This window comes from Hemicordylus capensis, chromosome 5, assembly GCF_027244095.1.
Source record: "Hemicordylus capensis ecotype Gifberg chromosome 5, rHemCap1.1.pri, whole genome shotgun sequence".
Classification (NCBI taxonomy): Eukaryota; Metazoa; Chordata; class Lepidosauria; order Squamata; family Cordylidae; genus Hemicordylus; species Hemicordylus capensis.
In genome coordinates, this window is record NC_069661.1 from 147,255,536 (window position 1) to 147,275,675 (window position 20,140).

General features: G+C 42.5%; 1 protein-coding gene across 3 annotated transcripts in view; it reads right to left on the reverse strand.

Annotated features, from left to right (window-relative positions):
• Positions 1–20,140, reverse strand: part of CD36 (CD36 molecule) — an 84,701-nt gene that overhangs the window by 32,093 nt on the left and 32,468 nt on the right. For 2 of the 3 annotated variants that reach the window (XM_053257912.1, XM_053257913.1), the window contains exons 2-3: positions 13,925–14,126; positions 909–1,069 (exon numbers count right to left, since the gene is read on the reverse strand). In XM_053257912.1, the coding sequence (XP_053113887.1) occupies positions 909–1,069; positions 13,925–14,044 (281 nt within the window). In that variant the 5' untranslated portion in view covers positions 14,045–14,126. Of the gene's footprint in view, positions 1–908; positions 1,070–13,924; positions 14,127–19,764; positions 19,921–20,140 lie in introns of those variants that run through there. The other variant, XM_053257911.1, reaches the window with a different exon arrangement.

Consider the following 20,140-nt stretch of genomic DNA (forward strand, 5'->3'; position numbering starts at 1 on the left):
GTTAGCCATGCTGGCATTCTCCTGAACTTAGTGGTGCCATTCCTCCTTGGTGTACATTCAAACTGAGCTTCTATTATTGTGGTTTTGAATAAGTCCCATGCTTTCTGGAGTGATTCAATCCTCCTGACTTTCCATTTCAGCTTCCTTTTTACCAGTCCCCCTCATTTTTGAGAAGTTTCCTATTCTGAAGTCCAATGTATCTGTGTTGGACTTCTTTGGCAGTGCTCACTCGCATATCAGCTGGATTGGATCACACTATGGTCACTTCAATGGTTCTACAACTTTGACATCTTGCACCAGGGCCTGGTCACTAATCAAGGTTAAGTCCAAGGTCGCCTTCTTTCTGGTTACTTCTGCAACCATCTGTTCCAAGGCAGAGACATTTAGCATATCTAGAAATCTGGCCTCTCAACATCCACACACGCTTTTGCCCAGTTTATGCGAGGGTAATTGGTCACTCATTTTTACAGTGCTGTCTCTCTGTTACCTCTCCGATTTGCTTCTCCAACTCTAGGTCACTCTCACCATTATGTTCCGGAGGGCAATATCACATCTCTATTAACACATTTCCTTTCAGTCCTGGTATTGTCACCCATAATGTTTCTATGGAGTACTCCAGTTCTCCTAGATTTTTTAGGTTCACTGGCTTGTTCGATTCTATACCTCCAGAAGTTCTCTAGAGTTTGATAGGTCTTTACCAGCCTTACCTGGAGATACCAGGAACTGAACCTACATGCAAGGCACATACTCTTCTGCTGAGTTATGATTCTTTCCATAAGTCAGGGTCATTTGCAAAGCATATAAAATGGTCAGAGTAAGTAGCTGCTTTACATGTGTAAGCACTTGCGTCTTGCCACCAATCCACCTTCAAAGAAATAGGACATATAATCCAAGAAAATCTTGCCTACCTGTAAGTGTAAGGGCCCTTCTGCGTGAGATTTGGGTGAGATCCATTTTCCATCACCGCTTCTGGGTTTTCCACATTAAAGAACCAGAATTGTCTATATACTGGACTCCCCGGCACAACCCAGTTCTCATATGCAATTGTACCATTTTCAATTACTGTTTCCTGTAAAGGCAAAAGAGTGGTGAGTGTTTCATACAAAGATTAGTAGTAGGACCTTTAACATATTTAAACAAGGTTTAGGCAACGTGAACCTTTTAAAACACATTTCTAGACCAGAAATAATATCAGCCACAATAAAGTTTCCCAAAGAGCTCTGTTAAGGAAAGTATGCCATATCCTTTCACACTCTGAAGTATGTTTGGTGGGCCACAACTCCAAGAGTACAGGAGCTGCTGCATTTCAGAAAGTACACACTATTTTCAGGGTCATTCTACAGGTAAACCATCAACCAAAGCATAAAAGAACCTTAAAAAAAAAAAATCAGAAGTTGTAGTATGAAAATCTATCAGGCAACTTGCTTTTAAAATCTGGAGATCAAAGTCTCCAGTAAGATCTGTATATGCTGAGACTTAGCAAAAGGCCTGGCAGCCTTGGATTTGCTTGCCACAACTAAGACTCTGAGTCAGCAGTTATCTGCAGCCTTTTTTATTGTGCAAGCCCCAGGAGGCCAGGGATACTGGGGAGAACAACAGAAAGACTGTGTAGGGGAAAGATGAATGTGTCTGATGTAAAGCTGCAGGGCATGGGGAGAAGCAGTAGCCAAGTTGATTCCAATACCCAATTGTCCCAAGTTTAATCAGCTAGCTTTTTTTCACATTTGCCACAAGGCAGGAGTCCCAGGACTTTTGTTATGGCCTTTGCTTTCAAAAAGTAGGAAAAAAATATGTTTCAATATTCACAAAGGCATTTCCCCATATGATCTAAGAGACCCAAGCACATGGAAGGAAGATCACCACACCATCTGTACATACACAACCCACTTCTACTGTCAACTTCTCTTTTTACTGGTCAACCAAAATTATCAGAATGAAGTAACTTCCAGAGTGTCAAGTCAGCCTGTCCTGCTCTATACACATTTGACAAACAAATCTGGTCATGTACTCAGAAGACAAACAGTTACAACCAGTCCAGTCACAATGGAGGGAGTTCCATGTTCAACAAGCCATTAGCAACATATCAAAGACAAAAGCCCCGAACACAATAAGCAGAAAAACAAAGAGTTTGTTGGCACAAAGGAGGAAAGTCACCATGTACATGTTGATATTTGCGATTCAAAACATAACCCAAATATGTACCAGAACCAATGCATTACATACCATGTCTTGCAGCTCAGGAGAAAATTCAGGTTTGTTGTTGTTATGTTTATATGGTGATCTAGACCTGGTTCTTGACATGGTGGTAAAGTGTGCTGTCAAGTCGGTGTTGACTCCTAGTGACCACAGAGCCCTGTGGTTTTTCTTTGGTAGAAAATTCATGCCTTCAGACTACATGTGGGGCTTATATTATGTAATGCTTTCTCATGAAAGGGAGGTTCCATCATACGGGACTATCTTCAAGGGCCAGGTTCACATGAGCATAGCCCCCTACACATGATGAAGGCAGAAACATGTCATTCAAAAGAATTGCCTCTGTACACAAGCTACAAAACTGTGCAACACGTTTAGAGGGGTGATTTTGATGAGCACCCCTCACACGTGATTAAAGGATGTCCTGAGAACACAATGGCATTGGGGCACATGTGTTCTTGGCAGGTCCCCGCCATCATCACGTGTAGAGGAACTTGCTCATGTGAGCCAGCCTCATGTCAGGATTAGAATTTTGCCCCAACATGCTAGTTGTATGCATGCAATAATTTTTGCCCCCATGCTAGTTATTGGAGCATAACTAGTGTGCATTTACCACCAACATGTGTTTACCACTTCAGTGACAAGAACTAGACCCCAGCTAGCTTACAGGCAAAGAAATTAGGGTTGGAAGAATATCAAAGGGACTCTTCTCCTTTAAGTAAAAGGTAAAGTGTGCCGTTGAGTCGGTGTTGACTCCTGGTAACCACAGAGCCATGTGGTTGTCTTCGGTAGAATACAGGAGGGGTTTACCATTGCCATCCAGGGGCAAATACAACGTTATAATAAAAATATATATAGTAGAGCTGTTGCTGTGCCTGAGAGTCAGAATAAGACAGACCTTAAGCCACCATTCCATCTTTAAAGTAGTTAATTAGTATTCTCCTTTGACTCAGATATAGTCAACAGCTCAGAATTCCAAGACATGGGATTCTGCACTGTTCTTCAGAGATGAGTCGTTAGATAGCTTTTCATACTTTTTAGAACACACAGAACCCCCCCAAAAAAGTGGGGGGGAGACTACCCCTTCATAATATATTATGTTTGTTAGTCTTAAATTGGAGATGGCAATATAAGACTGTGGCATACCCAAGACTCTTTCTCTCACAAGCACCCAACCATGAATTTGTCTGGGCGTGCTCCCAACAGCATCCCTTGTACATTCAACACCATCCATGTGGCGCCTTAGCACTTGAAGTTTCATCTGTTTGAGCTCCTACATTTAAGATTATATACATGTATATATATTGTGGAAGAATGACAAATGCCCTTTAGATATCACCTTCTCTTCCCGGGGGCTAAAGTATCCAGTTCTATGCTCAACATCAGAGGCCTTCCTTACTATGTGCTTGGAGCCTGCAAATCCTGCCTGCGGCACTGGGCCTCCCACTGCTGGGACCTTAGCATTCCTAGTCATAGGGTGTGCCTCATTTTCCTCCTCCCATACCACGTCCTCTTACTGCTGTACAGGAAATATTGGAAGCAGCCAGCAACCTCTGGGACCCCTAGTTCCCGAGAACATGTCATACAAGGAGGCACACATCTTCTCTCAGAGTCCTAGATATCCCTTTACAAGCAGGGAGTAAACTTTAGAAGAGCATATGGTGCAGCAGCCTCCCATTCAAAAGTGTGTTTGTTGAAACTGTAAGTGGAGAAACCAGCTGAGAAAATATTAACTTTGTCCCAACCCTGAAAATCTTCTCTAAATTCACTTCAGAGAAATTTCAGTTCCAAGACTCAATTTTGTTCCTGCAAGTATGGAAGATCTGGTCACCCATATAGATTCATAAATTGTGGGACACAAGTTTGCATAAACCTCCTCCAGAATGATCTACCATTTTTCTCCTCATTCTATGGAGTTTGCACTGCAGTCCTAGTCAGCCCCACCCATAAGTGCACTAGTACATAGGCCCTGCGTGCTCTCTTATATTGTACAACAGTGATAGTTTTCTACCAGAAGTAGGGATGTGCACAAAATTGGTTTGCCCGGTTTGGTTCGAATTTGAACCGGGTTTGAACCAGGAGGTGGTGGTTTGGTGTTGGTTTTGCTCAATCCCCCTGGTTCGGTTTGAATTCGAACCAGTTCGATCCTCCAAAAGTGGATGGGATGGTAGCTGGCACCCATGGGTAAATGCCACCCCAAACACCAAAGCAATCGGACACTCGTACGATATTTTATAGGGTATAATGGGACCAAAACCAGCCCATTATCCCCTATTGTGGAGTATCTAGGGGCACAAAAGTGGGGTGGGTGGTAGACACCCAGGTATGCCTACCACCCACAAAACCCCAAGGTAATCGGACACTCCTCTGATTATTGGTGAATTTTAAAAGTATTATTGAATTCCTCATAGGGAATAATGAGGATTGCAGCAAGTGTATAGCTTCACATCGGGGGGGAAAGGGGTGTCCTAGAGTGTGGTAGGTGGGTGGTAGTTCCCAAGGTGGGCAAGGAAGCTATCAGAATTATTTGAAAGGAATTGGGCAAAAGGCTGGTTTTTAAGTGATTTTTGAATTTTATGCGTCTTTAAGGTTTTTCTCCATAAAGAAGCATGGAGGTGTCAGCAAATGTATAGCTTCACATTGGGGGCAAAGGGGTGGCCTAGAGCAGAGTGTGGTGGGTGGTAGTGCCCAAGGGGGGGCAAGGAAGCTACCAGAATTATTTGAAACGAAATGGGCAAAGGGCCAATTTTTAAGTGATTTTTGAAGTTTATGTGTCTTTAAGGTTAGCAAATGAGAGTGGATTTATGGTTTGTCATTGAAAATCTTATATGCTACCAAGAATCTACACTCAGAACACCTCAGAAACAACAAAACCCAGTACCCCATGGGTTAGCAACCCATGGGAGTGGTGGGCACCCCAGCACCCCCCAAGTGCAGTTATGGGGGCTGCTGAAACCTCCATTCTTCCATATGGAGAAAAATTTTAAAGCCACTTTTGGGGTGCTGGGGTGGCCCAGAGTGAGTGGTGGTGTAGTGTTAGAGGATATGTGAAAGAGGGAACTCCCCCGCCTCCACGTGAAGCTATACATTTGCTGCAATCCTCATTATTCCCTATGAGGAATTCAAAAATACTTTTAAAATTCACCAATAATCAGAGGAGTGTCCAATTGTCTTGGGGGTTTTGTGGGTGGTAGGCACCCCTGGACCACCCACCCCATCTTTGTGTTCCTAGGTGGCCCACAATAGGGGATGATGGGCTGGTTCAGGTCCCATTCTACCCTATGAGAAAAATAATTAAAAATATTTCAAATATTCATTAAAATATCATAGGGGTGTCCGATTGCTTCGGGGTTTGGGTGGTTGTTGGAACCCATGGGTGATCCACAATAGGGAATAATGGGATGGTTCAAGTCTCATTATACCCTATGAGCGAAAAATAAGAATAAATTTCAAAAATTCATAGAGAATCGTACAAGTGTCCAATTGCTTTGGGGTTTGGGTGGTAGGTACACACGGGTGCCAGCTACCACCCCACACACTTTTGGAGGTTTGAACCAGTTCAAATCGAACCACCCCCAGTTTGGTTCAAATTCAAACCTGCAGCTCGAACCTGATGGCTGGTTTGGTTCGAATTTGAACTATCGAACCACCCCAGGTCGAGTTTGAACCGGTTTGCACATCCCTAACCAGAAGACCATTATATCCTGAAGAGTGGAAAATTCTAGTGTCTCAGAAGTTCGTCCATGGGTCAATTTTAACAAGCTCTGCTTCTTATCAGTAGCTGTAGCTACTTATCAGAACTGCTCTGAGGAACTCTAGACTCCGTGTTGCCTCTCATTATGCACCTGCTCATTACATACTTATATGTAAGCCAAGAAAACTATATTATCTAAGTCTAAAGTCATGTATAATGAGACATCCTTCCCTTAGAACACCGGATCTCACTGTGGACCAGTGTGCAGGTGCCATGAGCCTTGCCCGAGCACACCCCCTACCACAACAAGGTCCCTGGTAGTGTGTGTCTCAAGGGATATAAGTCATGTCTCTTTTTCTCATGTCTCTTTTTCTCTTTTATTAAAAAGTCTCTTTTTCATGTCTCATGTCTCTTTTTCTCTTTTATTAAAATACCATTTCTCTCCTGTCTGTGAGAGCTTTTCTGTCTTTGCGCCATAAAGGGACCATGCCCTCAGGCACAACATATACTCTCATGTACACAGAGAGGCAAGGTGCAAACAGCCCCTGGAGAAGTGGCTCCCCACCACCACCATGTTTCTTTTAGCAATCTAATATGTGGGGCAGAGCTCCCACACCCATAAATGCACTTTGCCCCTTCTTGGTCTCCGCTTCCCCTATATTTTCTATATAGGACCCAGATCATCAGAGTTTCTCTCAAGGACAAACTTCTGATTTGGATTGTTTCTCCAAGATACTATATCCCTATGCTGGCTTCACACAACTTGTCCACTGGAGGGAGGGAGACTACACCAGTATTTTAATTCCTGGCACAAAAGAAAAAAACCCCACCAAATACTTGAACAGCTTTATAAGGCTAGATGTTTCTTTCGGGTATAAAACTTGCAAAGAGTGACAAGGTCACACTGTCTTCCAAATGAGGCACAAGTGGCACAAATGGATTAGAACCGGGTTACCTGGGAGTGCACCTTCTACATGATCCCCACTGCACATTAAGGTCATTGAGAGAGATCTGTTTCCAGATGCTGCCAGCTCTCCTGGTGGTGACTCAGAAACAGGCCTTCTCTGTAGTTGCTTGTGGGCTGTGGAATGCATTCCCACACCCGTCCAGGCTTTCTTCTCCCACCCACCGCTGTTTTGTCCCCCTGCCACTGTTTTGTTTCCTGCCTCGCCTCCGGCACTGCCACTTTCCTCTTCTCCTGCCGGCAGCTTGCTTGCAAATTCTCACGAGAGCTGCCACACATGGGATTAGCAATGGGTACGCCTAAGATAAATATATATATGTAGATTATCTATTAGAGGACATTGATCAATTCCTCTTTGCCACACCCACCACTTGACTTCCCAGAAACTGATCAGAATCCAATAATGCATCAAAATTCTGTAGTTGTACAGTCCCTCCTGTACAAGCCCCTTACTTAGCCAAAGACAAACACACACAAAATGCAACTATTGTGCAAGACCTCTTTTTTGTTCCAAAGCTGGTCAGCCCTTTAATGGAGAAGGAGCTTCTCCAGCCTTGTTGTTAAGCAAGCCTGTGGCATGGGGACAGTGGAGCAAAGGTGGTAGTGGTGGGGGATGTGCTTTCCCAGACCGTGGAGATCTGGGAGCGTGCAAAGTGCCAGGGCAGAGAGGAGCATGACTTGTGAGGGGGCATGACCCTCACAAGTCACACCCATCTCTTGCCCAGCACTTTGTTCTAGCACTGGCTGGCCAGGGGCTTCTTTTCTTGCCTTGCTCCCAGCAAAGCAGAGAAAGAAAACCTCCACCCATCAGCACTGGAGTCAAGCACTGACTGGGGAGGATAAGGAGAGAGTTTGAACAAAGCCTCTTCTGGGTAGTGGCCACAACCCCTATATCCTACATGCGATGCAGGGTGTGTGGTGGAAACTGGGTGCTCAGCCCCGGTCCTGATTCTCCCCAGTAAGCAGTGTATTGCAGTCTGGCTTTGAGCATTTTCCTTTGCATTGTGAGGAAGAGGAAAGAGCTTCCAGTCAGACTGAAATGCAGTGCTGACCGGGGAAAAATGGGGCTGAGCACTCCATTCCCAATACTGGCCATGCTACTACAGCTGACATCAAAGCAGAGGTGCGATTATGGCATGTGAATGCCCCAGTTTGCAAGGGGGTGTAGGAAGCTCACCAGAGGACTACCTCCTACTGGCAGCCCTAAGGGGGTAGCCGGTATCATCAGCTACTAGTCAGAGGGCTACAGCCACCTCCAGCCTCAAAGGCAGGATGCCTCTGAGTACCAGTTGTGGCATGCCCTCAACTCCTGCCTGTGGCTTCCAGTGGCACCTGGTGGGCCACTGTGTGAAACAGGATGGTGGACTAGATGGGCCTTGGGCCTGATCCAGCAGGGATGTTCTTATGAGATAATCCTCCGGCAAGCCTTCTACGGCCCCAAAGCAAGCCATCACCACATAGGTGCAAGGCCTCTGAAGCACATCTCTTTTCTCAACCACATTTTTCTTTCCTTTGAATCCATGTGTTTATACAAATTTAGTGTGATTGTACTTGGGAAACAGGCACATTCAGACTTCTATAAAGCCTATGCCATTAAAGATCGGAGAAATAGGAATTTGGCAGGTTTGGGAGAATCTGGGAGAGAATTGGGAATCTGACTTGAAGAAATGTATGACTCAAAATGCTCATAAGCAGCTACATTGGTCCCCAAAGAACAGATTCCAGCAACCAATGGAATAGAATGGAAATCACTATTTCAGCAAACTAGTCAGGCTGTAATGAAGCTAACTAAAGTATTTGTTGGTTTTGTTGGGCAGAGTTCCAAAAAACATGCAGCTTGGCTGACACACTTGGGTCAAGTAGAGTCATGTGGCCTGTAGGCAGCTTGGTGTGCAACTCCTTGGTTACTCCCAGCTCTTCAAGATATGCTGTGGTTTGTGTGGGCTGATCAAGAGGAAACTGCTGTCAAACTGGATTTGATGTTCTCCTTTTCAACACTGCAAACCTCTCACATATCAGTGATTGAGCATCATATGTTAACTGAATCACTCTGAGCTATATTGGTTTAAAGGGCCCCTCAGTGCCAAGATGGACAATTTTATTTCACCAAGCAGTTACCGGATTCTCGGCACAGTCAACAGTCCACTATTAAGCCTTCCATGGTCAAATTTAACATCTCCAACCACCTTAACAAACAGTACTATTTATATAGCCAGTCCATAAGAATTGTTTTCTGGGGAGCTCATGAACAACAAAACATACAACTAAAAATGCTCTTTTTAAAAAAAAAAGCCTGTGTGAGCAAAAAGGTCTTCATGTGGCATCTACACACACAGTGATGGTGTGCAATCTACACACAAGATTCACTGGAGAGACTATTCCATAAATGGGATACTGCCACCAATAAGTCCTGCCACCTGTCAACTCATTTGGCAGAGGGTCGGGGGAAGACTCTGAGCAGAACCTCAAAAGAAAATCTTACCAACCAAGTAGGGACATATGGGGCAAGGAATTTTCTCTTATCACAAAAGTGTATTTGTGTCCTATTCTTCAGAGGTAAGGGCCAGATATGGTCTTACCCAAACCTCATACACAAACTATATTAAATACATTATTATGTAGTGAAAGAATTTCCTTTACTCTCAAGTAGCAGCCATGCAACAACACAGTTTGGAGTGGGACTATGGTGCAGAGATGTTTACCCCATGCCATTTCCCCACTACAAGTTACTTTTAAAGCTCAAAGGTGTCATTTGCTACAGCAAATAGAAGGTAAGCCTCCAGCTCCATGACTACCCATTTAATATCATGCATAGTTTGGTCATTGGGACAGAGCCAGAAACTACTTTCACTCACTTTTGCAAACCGATTTGGCAGTGCCAGACACAAACTTCTCATTTTTTTCCTGGGGTTTGTTGCAAAACCTATCCTTGAAGTTGCCTTCATTCTCAGCTGCACTCACTTGCCCTCAGTGACATCGTCATGCAGCCATATCAAGTTGCCTCTGTGGCAGTGGAATGTCATTTATGGAGATATAAACAATCTCCAGTTTATCTTAATCTGATAGGCAGTTCCTCCCAGAAATAAGTACCTGCCACAGACAAACACATTGGATTTTAACAACGAAAATCTTTTCGTAGGGATTTCTACCCAAATACCTAGTTCAACACTATGCTGACCAATCAAGATGGCATTCACACATATTCAGCTGCCATTTCCGTGCTGCTGCAGGCTGCTGGGAACAGGGAACATCCTGTTCCCAAGCAAGAAACAGCCATGTGCTTTTAAGAACGAATCATGGTGGCTGCTTCACACAAACAGTGCTGTGCTGGGGTGGTGGGGGAGCAATGGAGAGGCAGGTATGACCTGCCTCCATTTTGTTAAAGCAACCACTGTTCCCCCAAATGATTGGCTGGGGCAGCTCGAAGCGTTTCAGTGCTTCGAAATAGAAGAGCCGGAACACTTCATGCACATCCCTGGTTCTGATCTGAAATTTAAACAGAGTACCCAGCAAGTTTAACTCTGGTAAGAATAGCAGGCTATGAAGAAGACATACAAAAATGCTTGGCTCAGTGTAGAGACAGGTCCATTCAGCAGAATCCACTTGCATGTCATCCTCCAGGATGCTTAGTTTATGGGGGGGAGGGAACCTCGCAATCATAATCATCTTCTATAGGACTATGCATGCAACACTGATTGTATAAGGGCTTTGATACAGGATTCTTAGTAGCTATTGCTAGTTCTTACATTTTAGAACAGGCATGGGTTGAACAGACACCACAGCGGTTGTTTAAGTTAACTGATCAGCTCATGTTGATTACACAGTGCAAGCACCTATTTCAGAACAGCTTGCAGTCATTCTGTTTATTTTAGCTGGGGACAAAGTCAAGCCACCTTTTGAAGCAGTTATGGGATGGGGAGCTTTTATAAAGGACTGCTTTTTAAGTCAGGCCATGCCAGTCAGATTTGAGAATGGAGAAGGCAATGTGAGAGAAACCTGGAGGAAAGTATTGACCTACCTTCTATATGGTGAGAGCACTGAGTACTTTAAGTTCTTGGGCTCTGGAGAGTCTCTCAGGGTACAGCACAAATCCAGATAAGAACCACCCATTTTTCCAAGCTTTCTTCTAGCAGGAAATATATCTATCCTAGCTCCTTATCTCATTCCACCAGTCCAGCAACATCCAAGCTAGCAGAAGAGAGAACTACCACTCACAGCGAAGATGCCCACAGCCATCCAGTGAAAACCTAAGTGCAGTTGGCATAAATGAGACACAAGTACACCTAACAGTCTCAAATTATACCATAACTGGTAGCTTTAACAGGGTGGGGGGTTGTTTTTACTGCATGTTGATTTTCTCTGCATGTTGCCATTGGGCTCTGTGTTTTAGGATAAATTTCTAGTTAAAGATACTAACTTGCTATATTGTATCTGAACACAGCCATGAAATGTTGCATGATTGGAAGGGTGCGCAGGGATCTTAGAACATAACAACAGCCCAGGTGGATCAGGCCCAAGGCCTATCTAGTACAGTGTCCTGTTTCCACAGTGTCCCACCAGATGCCTCTGGGAAGCCCACAGGCAAGAGCTGAGGGCATACTTTGTATCCTACTGTTACTCCCCTGCGACTATTATTTAGAAGCATCTTGCCTCTGAGGCTGCAGGTGGCCTATAGCCCTCACTAGTAACCATTGATGAATTCATGGAGGACAGGTCTATCTAGATCCCTGTTATTATATGTACCCCTCTTGTTTTGACCAACAAGGATCCAGCTAGGACACTAAAGGGGAAAAAGGCAAATCCTTTAATATTGGCATGTATCATGCTTTAAAGAAGGACTATGCAAAGCTTCAGCTGGATATTTGGAGTTGATGATATTTAATCTATCTCATCAAATACCAAATCAAATAATTAGGGCTCTGAAGGGTATATGTGTAGGGTTAAAATGTATTTGGTTATCCTTCAGGGCATCCCTTTATTCTCCCACCACCACCTGGAGAACAAAGTGCTTATCAAATGGGAGCAGTGCAGTCCTCACCTGCTCATTCCCAGTTGGAGAACAAAGGGTCAGCACCCAACCAATAATGGAAAACCAACTGGGAAGAGCAGGAGAGGGGCTGCATGCCACACCCTCCGTGTCTGATGTTGACATGGGGTGTGGCCAACACAGGTAGCAGTGGAGGAAGGGGCCATCAGTGTGAGGCTGTGCCCAGGTTGCTCGTGAGCTCTCTACACCCCTGCTGGCCACCACTGGACAAATGTCCCTGCACTGCCAGGGTTGAGGACCAACACAGCATCTCCTCACCCATCCCTCAGGGATTCCCCTTATGCTCGTCATTTCAGTCTCCTTGGCAGGGCAAGGAAATGCCTTGTAAGATTGTTGTAAAAGATTACTGAACTGAGCTTACAAGATGCTTTGAATATATAAACATTATATATATATATACACACACATATTTTACTGAATGACCAGATATCCCTGTTATCTCGAAGTTCACACATGAACACCGATAGTCTCAGATGAGTTTCATGTATGTATTTTTGGCAATTCATATTTCCTCACTGTTTGGACATATGCTGTCAATCACATTTAGGCAACTTCCAACATCCAGGTTTTTTGAATATCCATGCAAGTTCAACTGGAATTGGTAGCATCCACAACAAATAAGATGACATTTTCTCATTTCTCATGGTTTGTTAATTTTCAGTTATCTTCCAAGTATTAGAAACCTGGAAGTAGATAAGATCAAACTTGTACCTCTCAAGAGCCCTATACAAGTCATCTATATATTTGTCATGAATGGTCTAGTTGTCCCAATGTTGATGTTTTTAAAATATTGCTTTTTTCTGAGAGCACACATGTGCAGGGGGAACAGTCATGAGTTACTCATCTGGTTATTTAGGCTGAATCGGAAGATCTATCAATGCAGTCACAGGACTAGTGACTGCTTTTATTTCAGGACTATATTAAATTTCATGAAAATCTGAGTAATCAGTTTTTCCACCCATTATAACCACATAAGAAGTTATATGTAAGCTTTTGTCATGAATTTTTCATTTTTATATTGTGTGTATTCATCTACAGTAAAGGGATTGTTCAGGATGTTTCAGGGCGATGGGGCCCCCAAATCAAATGTCAATCTGAACCATGGTTTAATCCCAATTCCACAAAAGGCACCCTATCCTTACATGTCTCAATCTGTTGTGAGGGAAGGAATAATTCCACTTCTGCTCCTACCTGGGACCAAGCCAGGACATGTGAAAGCAGGATTATATTTCAACTTCAGATCCTGGTTTCTTTGCAAAGTCAGTTTCTAACAAGCCAGGATTTGCTGCATTCAGACATTATGACAAATCCCATCTTGATCCAAAACATGCTGGCAAATAGATCCATTCCTCCCTTTCCATGCAAAGAGGAATGCACATACTTCAGGCTAGAAAGACATCACAAACCAGGATTAAATCATAGTTGTGCAAGACATCTGAACCAGGCCAAAAAGAGAGAGTAGTTGGGGTCTATGAGTGACTCCAGAGCCAAATGAAATAAAAGCAGGAATATGGGGTAGCATCTGAGTTTCCCAAAACATGGCGAAAGCCTTCCTTTTAAAATGGCCAACGCTATGCAAAGTAGCTATTCAAAGCTACTTTATGATAAGGTAGTTAAGAGGTAGTGCATTAACCATTCAGTACCATCATTTCCATTCATTTTAGCAGATTTTAAGTTGAAGAAATGTTACATGAATAAGACATCAGGAAAGTATCGTTGGCTGTCATTACCGACTTCAAATATATGTGTCTATAAGCTGTGCTTCTGATAGGACCAGGCTTTGATAAAATTTCATGTTTTCCCATTAACTGAAATTAGCAAATGGATTTTTAAATTATGACCAAGTCAGGATACATTTAGCTCCCATAAAAACAGGGTGCAGGGTTGTTTGTTTAACAAGCATAAGGGGATTAGAATTATTTTGCAGTCAAATCATAAGCACATTCAAAAGAGAAAAGTGGTCATCAAACCAACAACAAAAAGAAACCCCACCCCTTCGAACACAGTCTGTATATGTGGTCATTACCTTTTTTACTGTTTTCTCAATGAAATAGTTGCCAAGTGGTATCAGGGCACCTCCAAAGATAGCCAGCACTGCACCTATGATTGCACCACTCAGCAGCCCACAGTTCTGGTTACAGCCCATTCTTCTTTATATAAAAAGGTAAAGGTCGGGGAAGGTGCAATTTTCTTCTGTCCCTTGGATCTCTCTCTTGTAGCTTTTTGTCCTGTAACACCAGCAGAAGCCTCTAATAAACACAAGCTTAGACACACTTTCAAAGAGATCGAAGTACAAAGTACAGTAGGAGCAATAGCTCGTATTTTTAAACCACCACACCACCTGAATTGTTTTTCAAAACCACCACATCAGCAATTTCAAGATTTTTTAAAAATCAAGTACATAATTGAAGCAAGCCGAAGTGTTCAGCTGCACTTGCATGGAATATGTCCTAGAATGACAGGATATTAGAGTGGAAAGGGACTTGGGAGGTCTTCTTGTCCAACTCCCTTTTCAGTGCAGAAAGCTGCTGCAGCATGCCTGACAGATGACCATCCAGCATCTGTTTAGAAACCTCTAGCAAAGAATAGCTAGACTAACACTGCACAAGACAGACTGTCCCAGCATCAAACATCTCTTACAATTAGGAAAAGCTTCCTTATGTGTTGCCTAAAGCTGCTTCCTTACCATTTCAACCCATTCATCTAGCTACAATTATTTATATACCACTTTTCAACCAAAGTTTCCAAAGCGGTTTACATAGAGAAATAAATAAATAAAGATGGCTCCCTGTCCCCAAAGGGCTCACAATCTAAAAAGAAACGTAAGACAGACACCAGCAACAGCCACTGGAGGAATACTGTGTTGGGGATGGATAGGGCCAGTTACTCTCCCCCTGCTAAATAAAGAGAATAACCACGTAAAAAAAGTGTCTCTTTATCCAGTTAGCAGGAGAGAACAAGTCCATTCCTTCTTCTGTATGATAGTTGAAGATGGTGATCATATCTCCCCCTTAGTCTTCTCTTCTGAAGGCTAAACATACCCAGTACCATTCATAATATCAAGTTAAACCCACATGGTCAGGCACAATATGTAGACTGTTGAGTATTTAGGACTGAACTACCTCCTGCTTTCTCAAGTCCAGTTTCAGGTCCCACTGTTTTCATCTAGAAGCAGCAGACAAAAAGCAAATTCATCCAACATAAGGCTCAAGAGATAAGGTCCCCAGAAGAGTTTTTAAGGAGTGGGGTTCAAGGCAACAATGAGGTATTTTGCGTGCTTTTCACATCAGCTTATTTAATGGGCATGTTATAATCCATCACATTCAATACTGCTTAAGTATTAGAATTGTACACAGTTGAATTTTAAAAAGTAAGAAAATCTAAGAGCTAGTCACTAATCAAAGTAACATTTTAGAATAGTGATGGAATTCAGTGTTGATGAAGCTAACCAATATTATTTGCTTCAGAGAAGGGAAGGATGCATCAAAGGAAGGACTTTGTAGGAAAGTAGAAAAACAAATATAATCAAATACAGGGGTTTTGCGTTTTTAGTTACCTTTTTGTAAGGCAGTACCACACTTGTTGTAATGTACTATTTATAACATGGATATAACCAATTTGTATTAACTTATTCAATTCACTGAATAATGCAGCCTTACCTGGAAGTAAGCCTCAGTGGGACTTATGAACAAACATGCAATTTATATACCTGCTCCTTTTCAAAAGCTGAGTGCAAACTGTAAATAGGTAACTTCCAGAATCAGTTCAAAAATTATCCCAATGTTCAGGGTTACATAACAGTAATGAATTAGAAGCTTGGCCTCTGAACTTCAACTTTTGGCTCCTCCCTGTTCTCCCACAGCTAAGCTCTGCTTCCAAGAAAAAAGCAAGCTGTAGGCTGCTGGATCCTAGAGGATAAATTGGACTTCTTTTTATCAGTCAGTTTTGACTGCAGCAGACCTTTTTGCCTTTCCCTGGTCAGCGACCGTAAACTGAACTTTTTGCCTGATCACCTCTAGCGGGTGCAGTCCTCCAGATAATCCAAACTATCAACCCTGCCCAATATCAGAGAACCACATTTACACATGCTTGTATGTCACATCACTTGCTCATGTTACACCTGGCTCACAGGTGAATGTGTAAACCAATCCCACTGAAGAATTCTTGGTAGCATACTAGCATCCCAACTAGTACTTCAGCAAATGAAAAGCATTCCAAGTCACCAGGGAAGGAAAGCTTTTTGCCATTAATGATCTTCTTACTGGTAATCTCCATGGTTCTCAAAAGTGTGAAAAGCTGATGCAATAAGCCAAAAACTTTCCAGTTTTAGTTGTTATCTTCAAGATATATCCAAATAAAAAATTCCTCTTCTCAGATTCCATCATTAGAAAAAGCTTACCAACAGCCTTTTTTTTTTTGGAAGGTGCTCTCGAAAGGAGAGTGCTACTTTTTGGTATCATTACACACAAAGCTAGTCAAATTCCTCTTAAGACTGTCAATTTTTGCAAGAAGTAGCAGCAAAGTTTGCCACTTATTTAAATCCTATTCTCTACTTTTGCAAGTTTAAAACATCCCTGGGGTGGGGAAAGAATTCGTTTGCAACTTAAGTCTAGACATCCACAAATTATGCAATGCAGACTGCCCATTATGTAAGAGCTTCAGATAGCAACAAGATTGATAACTGCAGTTGAAGGTCAATATAGAAACTATTAATGATTGTACTTTGAAAAGAGATTACTGTCACATGAAGATAAGAAAGTGGGGAGAGGGGACAGAGAAATGAAATAGCAATAATAAATGTCCTTTCATACACACAGGATGCCTGTCATTGCCATGCAAAAAATTTGCAACATCAGAGTGCACAAAATGGTAACTGATTTGCTTCTAAGTAGGGCCCAATACAAGGATGTGACTAGCAAGGAAGGAGAATTCTATTCTAATCTCTCTGAAGCTGCACTGGAATTTCACAAGGTCCTTTGCTGTTCTTTCAATGAATCTTGTGTTCTGGCCTTGAGCCATCTTCTTCTTCTCACAGTCCATAAATGCTGGCATAAACTCAAGCATGGGTGAGGTGTAGGGATGTGCTGGAATTATTTTGGTGCCTCATTAGAGAGTTGCCAAAATGATTTAGGTGCCTCATTAGAGAGTTGCCAAAAATTATTTTGGTGCCTCATTAGAGAGTTGCCAAAAATTATTATCCAATACATTTTGCGTGGGGGGGGGGTGTAGTACCTTTAAGAACGAAGCATGCAGGTCCTTACCTGCTCCTCCGCCAGTGGGTCAGCATGGTGTTGCTGACCACACAAATGGCCACTGTCATGACTCAGCTGCACATGGTCAATTGGGAAGGACAGCACCATGACCGGAGTAGCAGTGGAAGTGCAGGTAAGGACCTACGTGTCTCATTCTTAAAGCGACCGCTTTCTGCCTGCCCCTCCACAGCAGCTGCCCCAAGTGATTTGGGCACATCTCTAGGGAGGCAGCAATGTGTAAAGCCAATACTAATAACTCAAGTTTCCATGGCACTGGTTGGAGTGAGGGGCCATGGCGACTGGGGATTTACAACAAAAGCGCCAATTCAAAAATTGGCAACAATGGCGAAGTGTTTGTTTTTTAGAGCAAGTGTCAGAAGCTAGGAGACCTTGCAAAAAATATCAAATGTTTTGCTATTTTAGGTTTTCTATAAATGCATGCTACAATATACAAATATGTGTTGTACTGCAGGATATATACATATCATATCAGCTGCTATAAAGCTCCCTGTGATCTCCTAGCCAGGCGCTAGTCAGGTTTACATCCATTTAGCTTCCATAGTGCTCTAATATTGAGTAGTGTTCTCATACCACTGAGAGCAACACAGAAGTCTCTTGCAATATTTTTCCAAGTTTTACCCCAGACATAGTAGTCCTCTCCCCCTATTAGTGGTATGCTGCCAATGATTCCCAAGGCAAGAGATCACCAACATTTACTAATCACTACTCAGGAAGTATGAAATTTAAACCTGGAGAGAGACCAGAATCAAAAAGGTAGATAAGGCTCCTGTACCTTTAACAGTTGCAAGAATGGAAATACAGGTGGTCCTTGTTATCCATGGAGGTTCCATTCTCACCTACAACCATGGATAATGAGAACTTGAGGCAATGGGAAGGGTGGGGTTGGTTCCTGGAAGTGGGGGGTGGAGGCTAGACCTGGCTTTTTTTTTTAAAGGCAGAAATAAGAGAAATAAAGTGCCGTGCCATGCTCTCCAGGTCTCCAGCAGTGTTCCCTTTAAGGTGTGAGCTCACACATTTTTTGATGTCCACTTAGTCACTTCAAGATCCTGCTCAGATTGAATCAGGGAAGCTCCTGCACTTACTGCCTTGATACTGTCACCCAGAACAAAACTTATTCCGCAGATGGAAGAAAAAAAATAGAGAAAACTCTGGTCTCTAGATGTCTAGCAATGCGCCGCCAAACCCTAAATTTGGGCAATTTTCTGCAAAAAGGCATGGGGGAAGTTATTTATTTTTGAAAAAAGCCACAAAATGGCTCCTTTCAGCAAAAATAGTGGCTGGAAATTAAAGCTACCAAAATTCCCTCTTCTACTTTACACAACTCTAAACAAGTAGAGGCACCCTGACCTCCTTTGCATCTGAGAAGCCATCATGCAGCATCCAAGAGATAAGGCGTATGTATGAACATACAAAATGGTTTTGGGAAACTTCAGTTTCCCCCTTTTATTGTTATTACACAAGCATTAGTTGTAAGTAGTGGCTGGCATCCAGACCAGTGCTGTGCATCCTGAAAAGTGTTTTACACATGGGGGGGGAGGGTGGTTTTCATCAGTCTCCCCTTCCCACTACAGATTACTGCCCCTCTTAAAATTATGTCCCTGATGGTTGCAGGGCATGTTTCATGTTTCAGTCTACACAACATTAGTCTGGATATTGACTATGATCTCTAAAGCAAATGAATATTTTTAAATGGTCTCAGTTTGCCATAATTATTTCCAATGCCACTCAAGTGTTAGTCACATTTCATTTTAGATTCAAAATCCAAGAGTTTCAGAATCTTTTGCTTTGGCAAGCATCAAATATGTGATCTCAGTTGTCAAGTTGTATCAGTAATTACCAAAAATAACACAAATAAGCATTTGTACAGCGCTTTGAGTGTGCAAACTACTTCATGTGTGGGAATCAAAATACAAGAACTCTGTAAGGTAAATAGTACTACCCCTATATTGATGCAGAGGGTTGTGAAGGAGTCACTTGCCTATGGGTTCATGTCAGAGGTGAGAGATTCAAGCCAGAGAAGTCCTGATCTGTCTCTTAGCCACCAAGAGTACTCCAAGTGTTTCATCACCCTCAGAGACACAAGATATTAAAATAACTAATTCAAGTAGGGTATCCAGAACAGCAGGTATTCTCAACCTTGGGTCTTCAGATGTCATTTAAATGAATGCTTCCTCCCATCAGCACCAGCCACAATAGTTGATGCTAGTTGCAGTTCAACAACATCTGGGGACACAACGTACAGAACCCTGTAGTACTGATATCCAAGTGAATCGTGGCGGGTGGCAGGATATTCAACTGCTCAAAACAAATTATTAAGATTCAGACAGGAACATTTTGAAACAAATTCATCTTAAATCCACAGGAAAGATTCCTCCTAAAATTTCAAAACCGCTTGAGAACAAGCATGGAACTATCCTACTGAAACTGTTTAAGTAATCAGAGAGATATCTTACCAGTGAAAATCAGAACTCTGTTCATGCCCTTTGCAATAATTTTGTTGCAACATACCTGCAATCCTAGAAGATGCTTTACCAGTCTTCGAATAACTGCTAAATATAAAAGTTTGAATGCTTCTAAATTTGGAATGCCTTACCTCTAGAAATGGCAGAAGCTCGTTTACAGGAGGTAGATAAATTCTTTGATGGATTGTTGCAGTGTTATCTAAATGAATGCTTCCTCATACTGAGAAAGCAGATTCCTTAGGTCATGGGGCAAATGGCTTTATATACTCCAGTTCTTCATTTGTGGCCAGCAAGTGCTATGAAGTTAAAAATGATGCTTCATAACTATTTATAGTCCACTAAAAAAAAAAAAAAGCAAAAAACAAAGAACACCCTTTACCTACAGTTGCTTTTTGTGAGCAGGGAATTGTCTTTCTTAACCAAGTAAGGCAAGGGAAAGGGAAAGACAAAAGGAAACTCCCTACTATTTCATGGATCAAAGCCAACCCTTGCTGGTCAACAAGAACT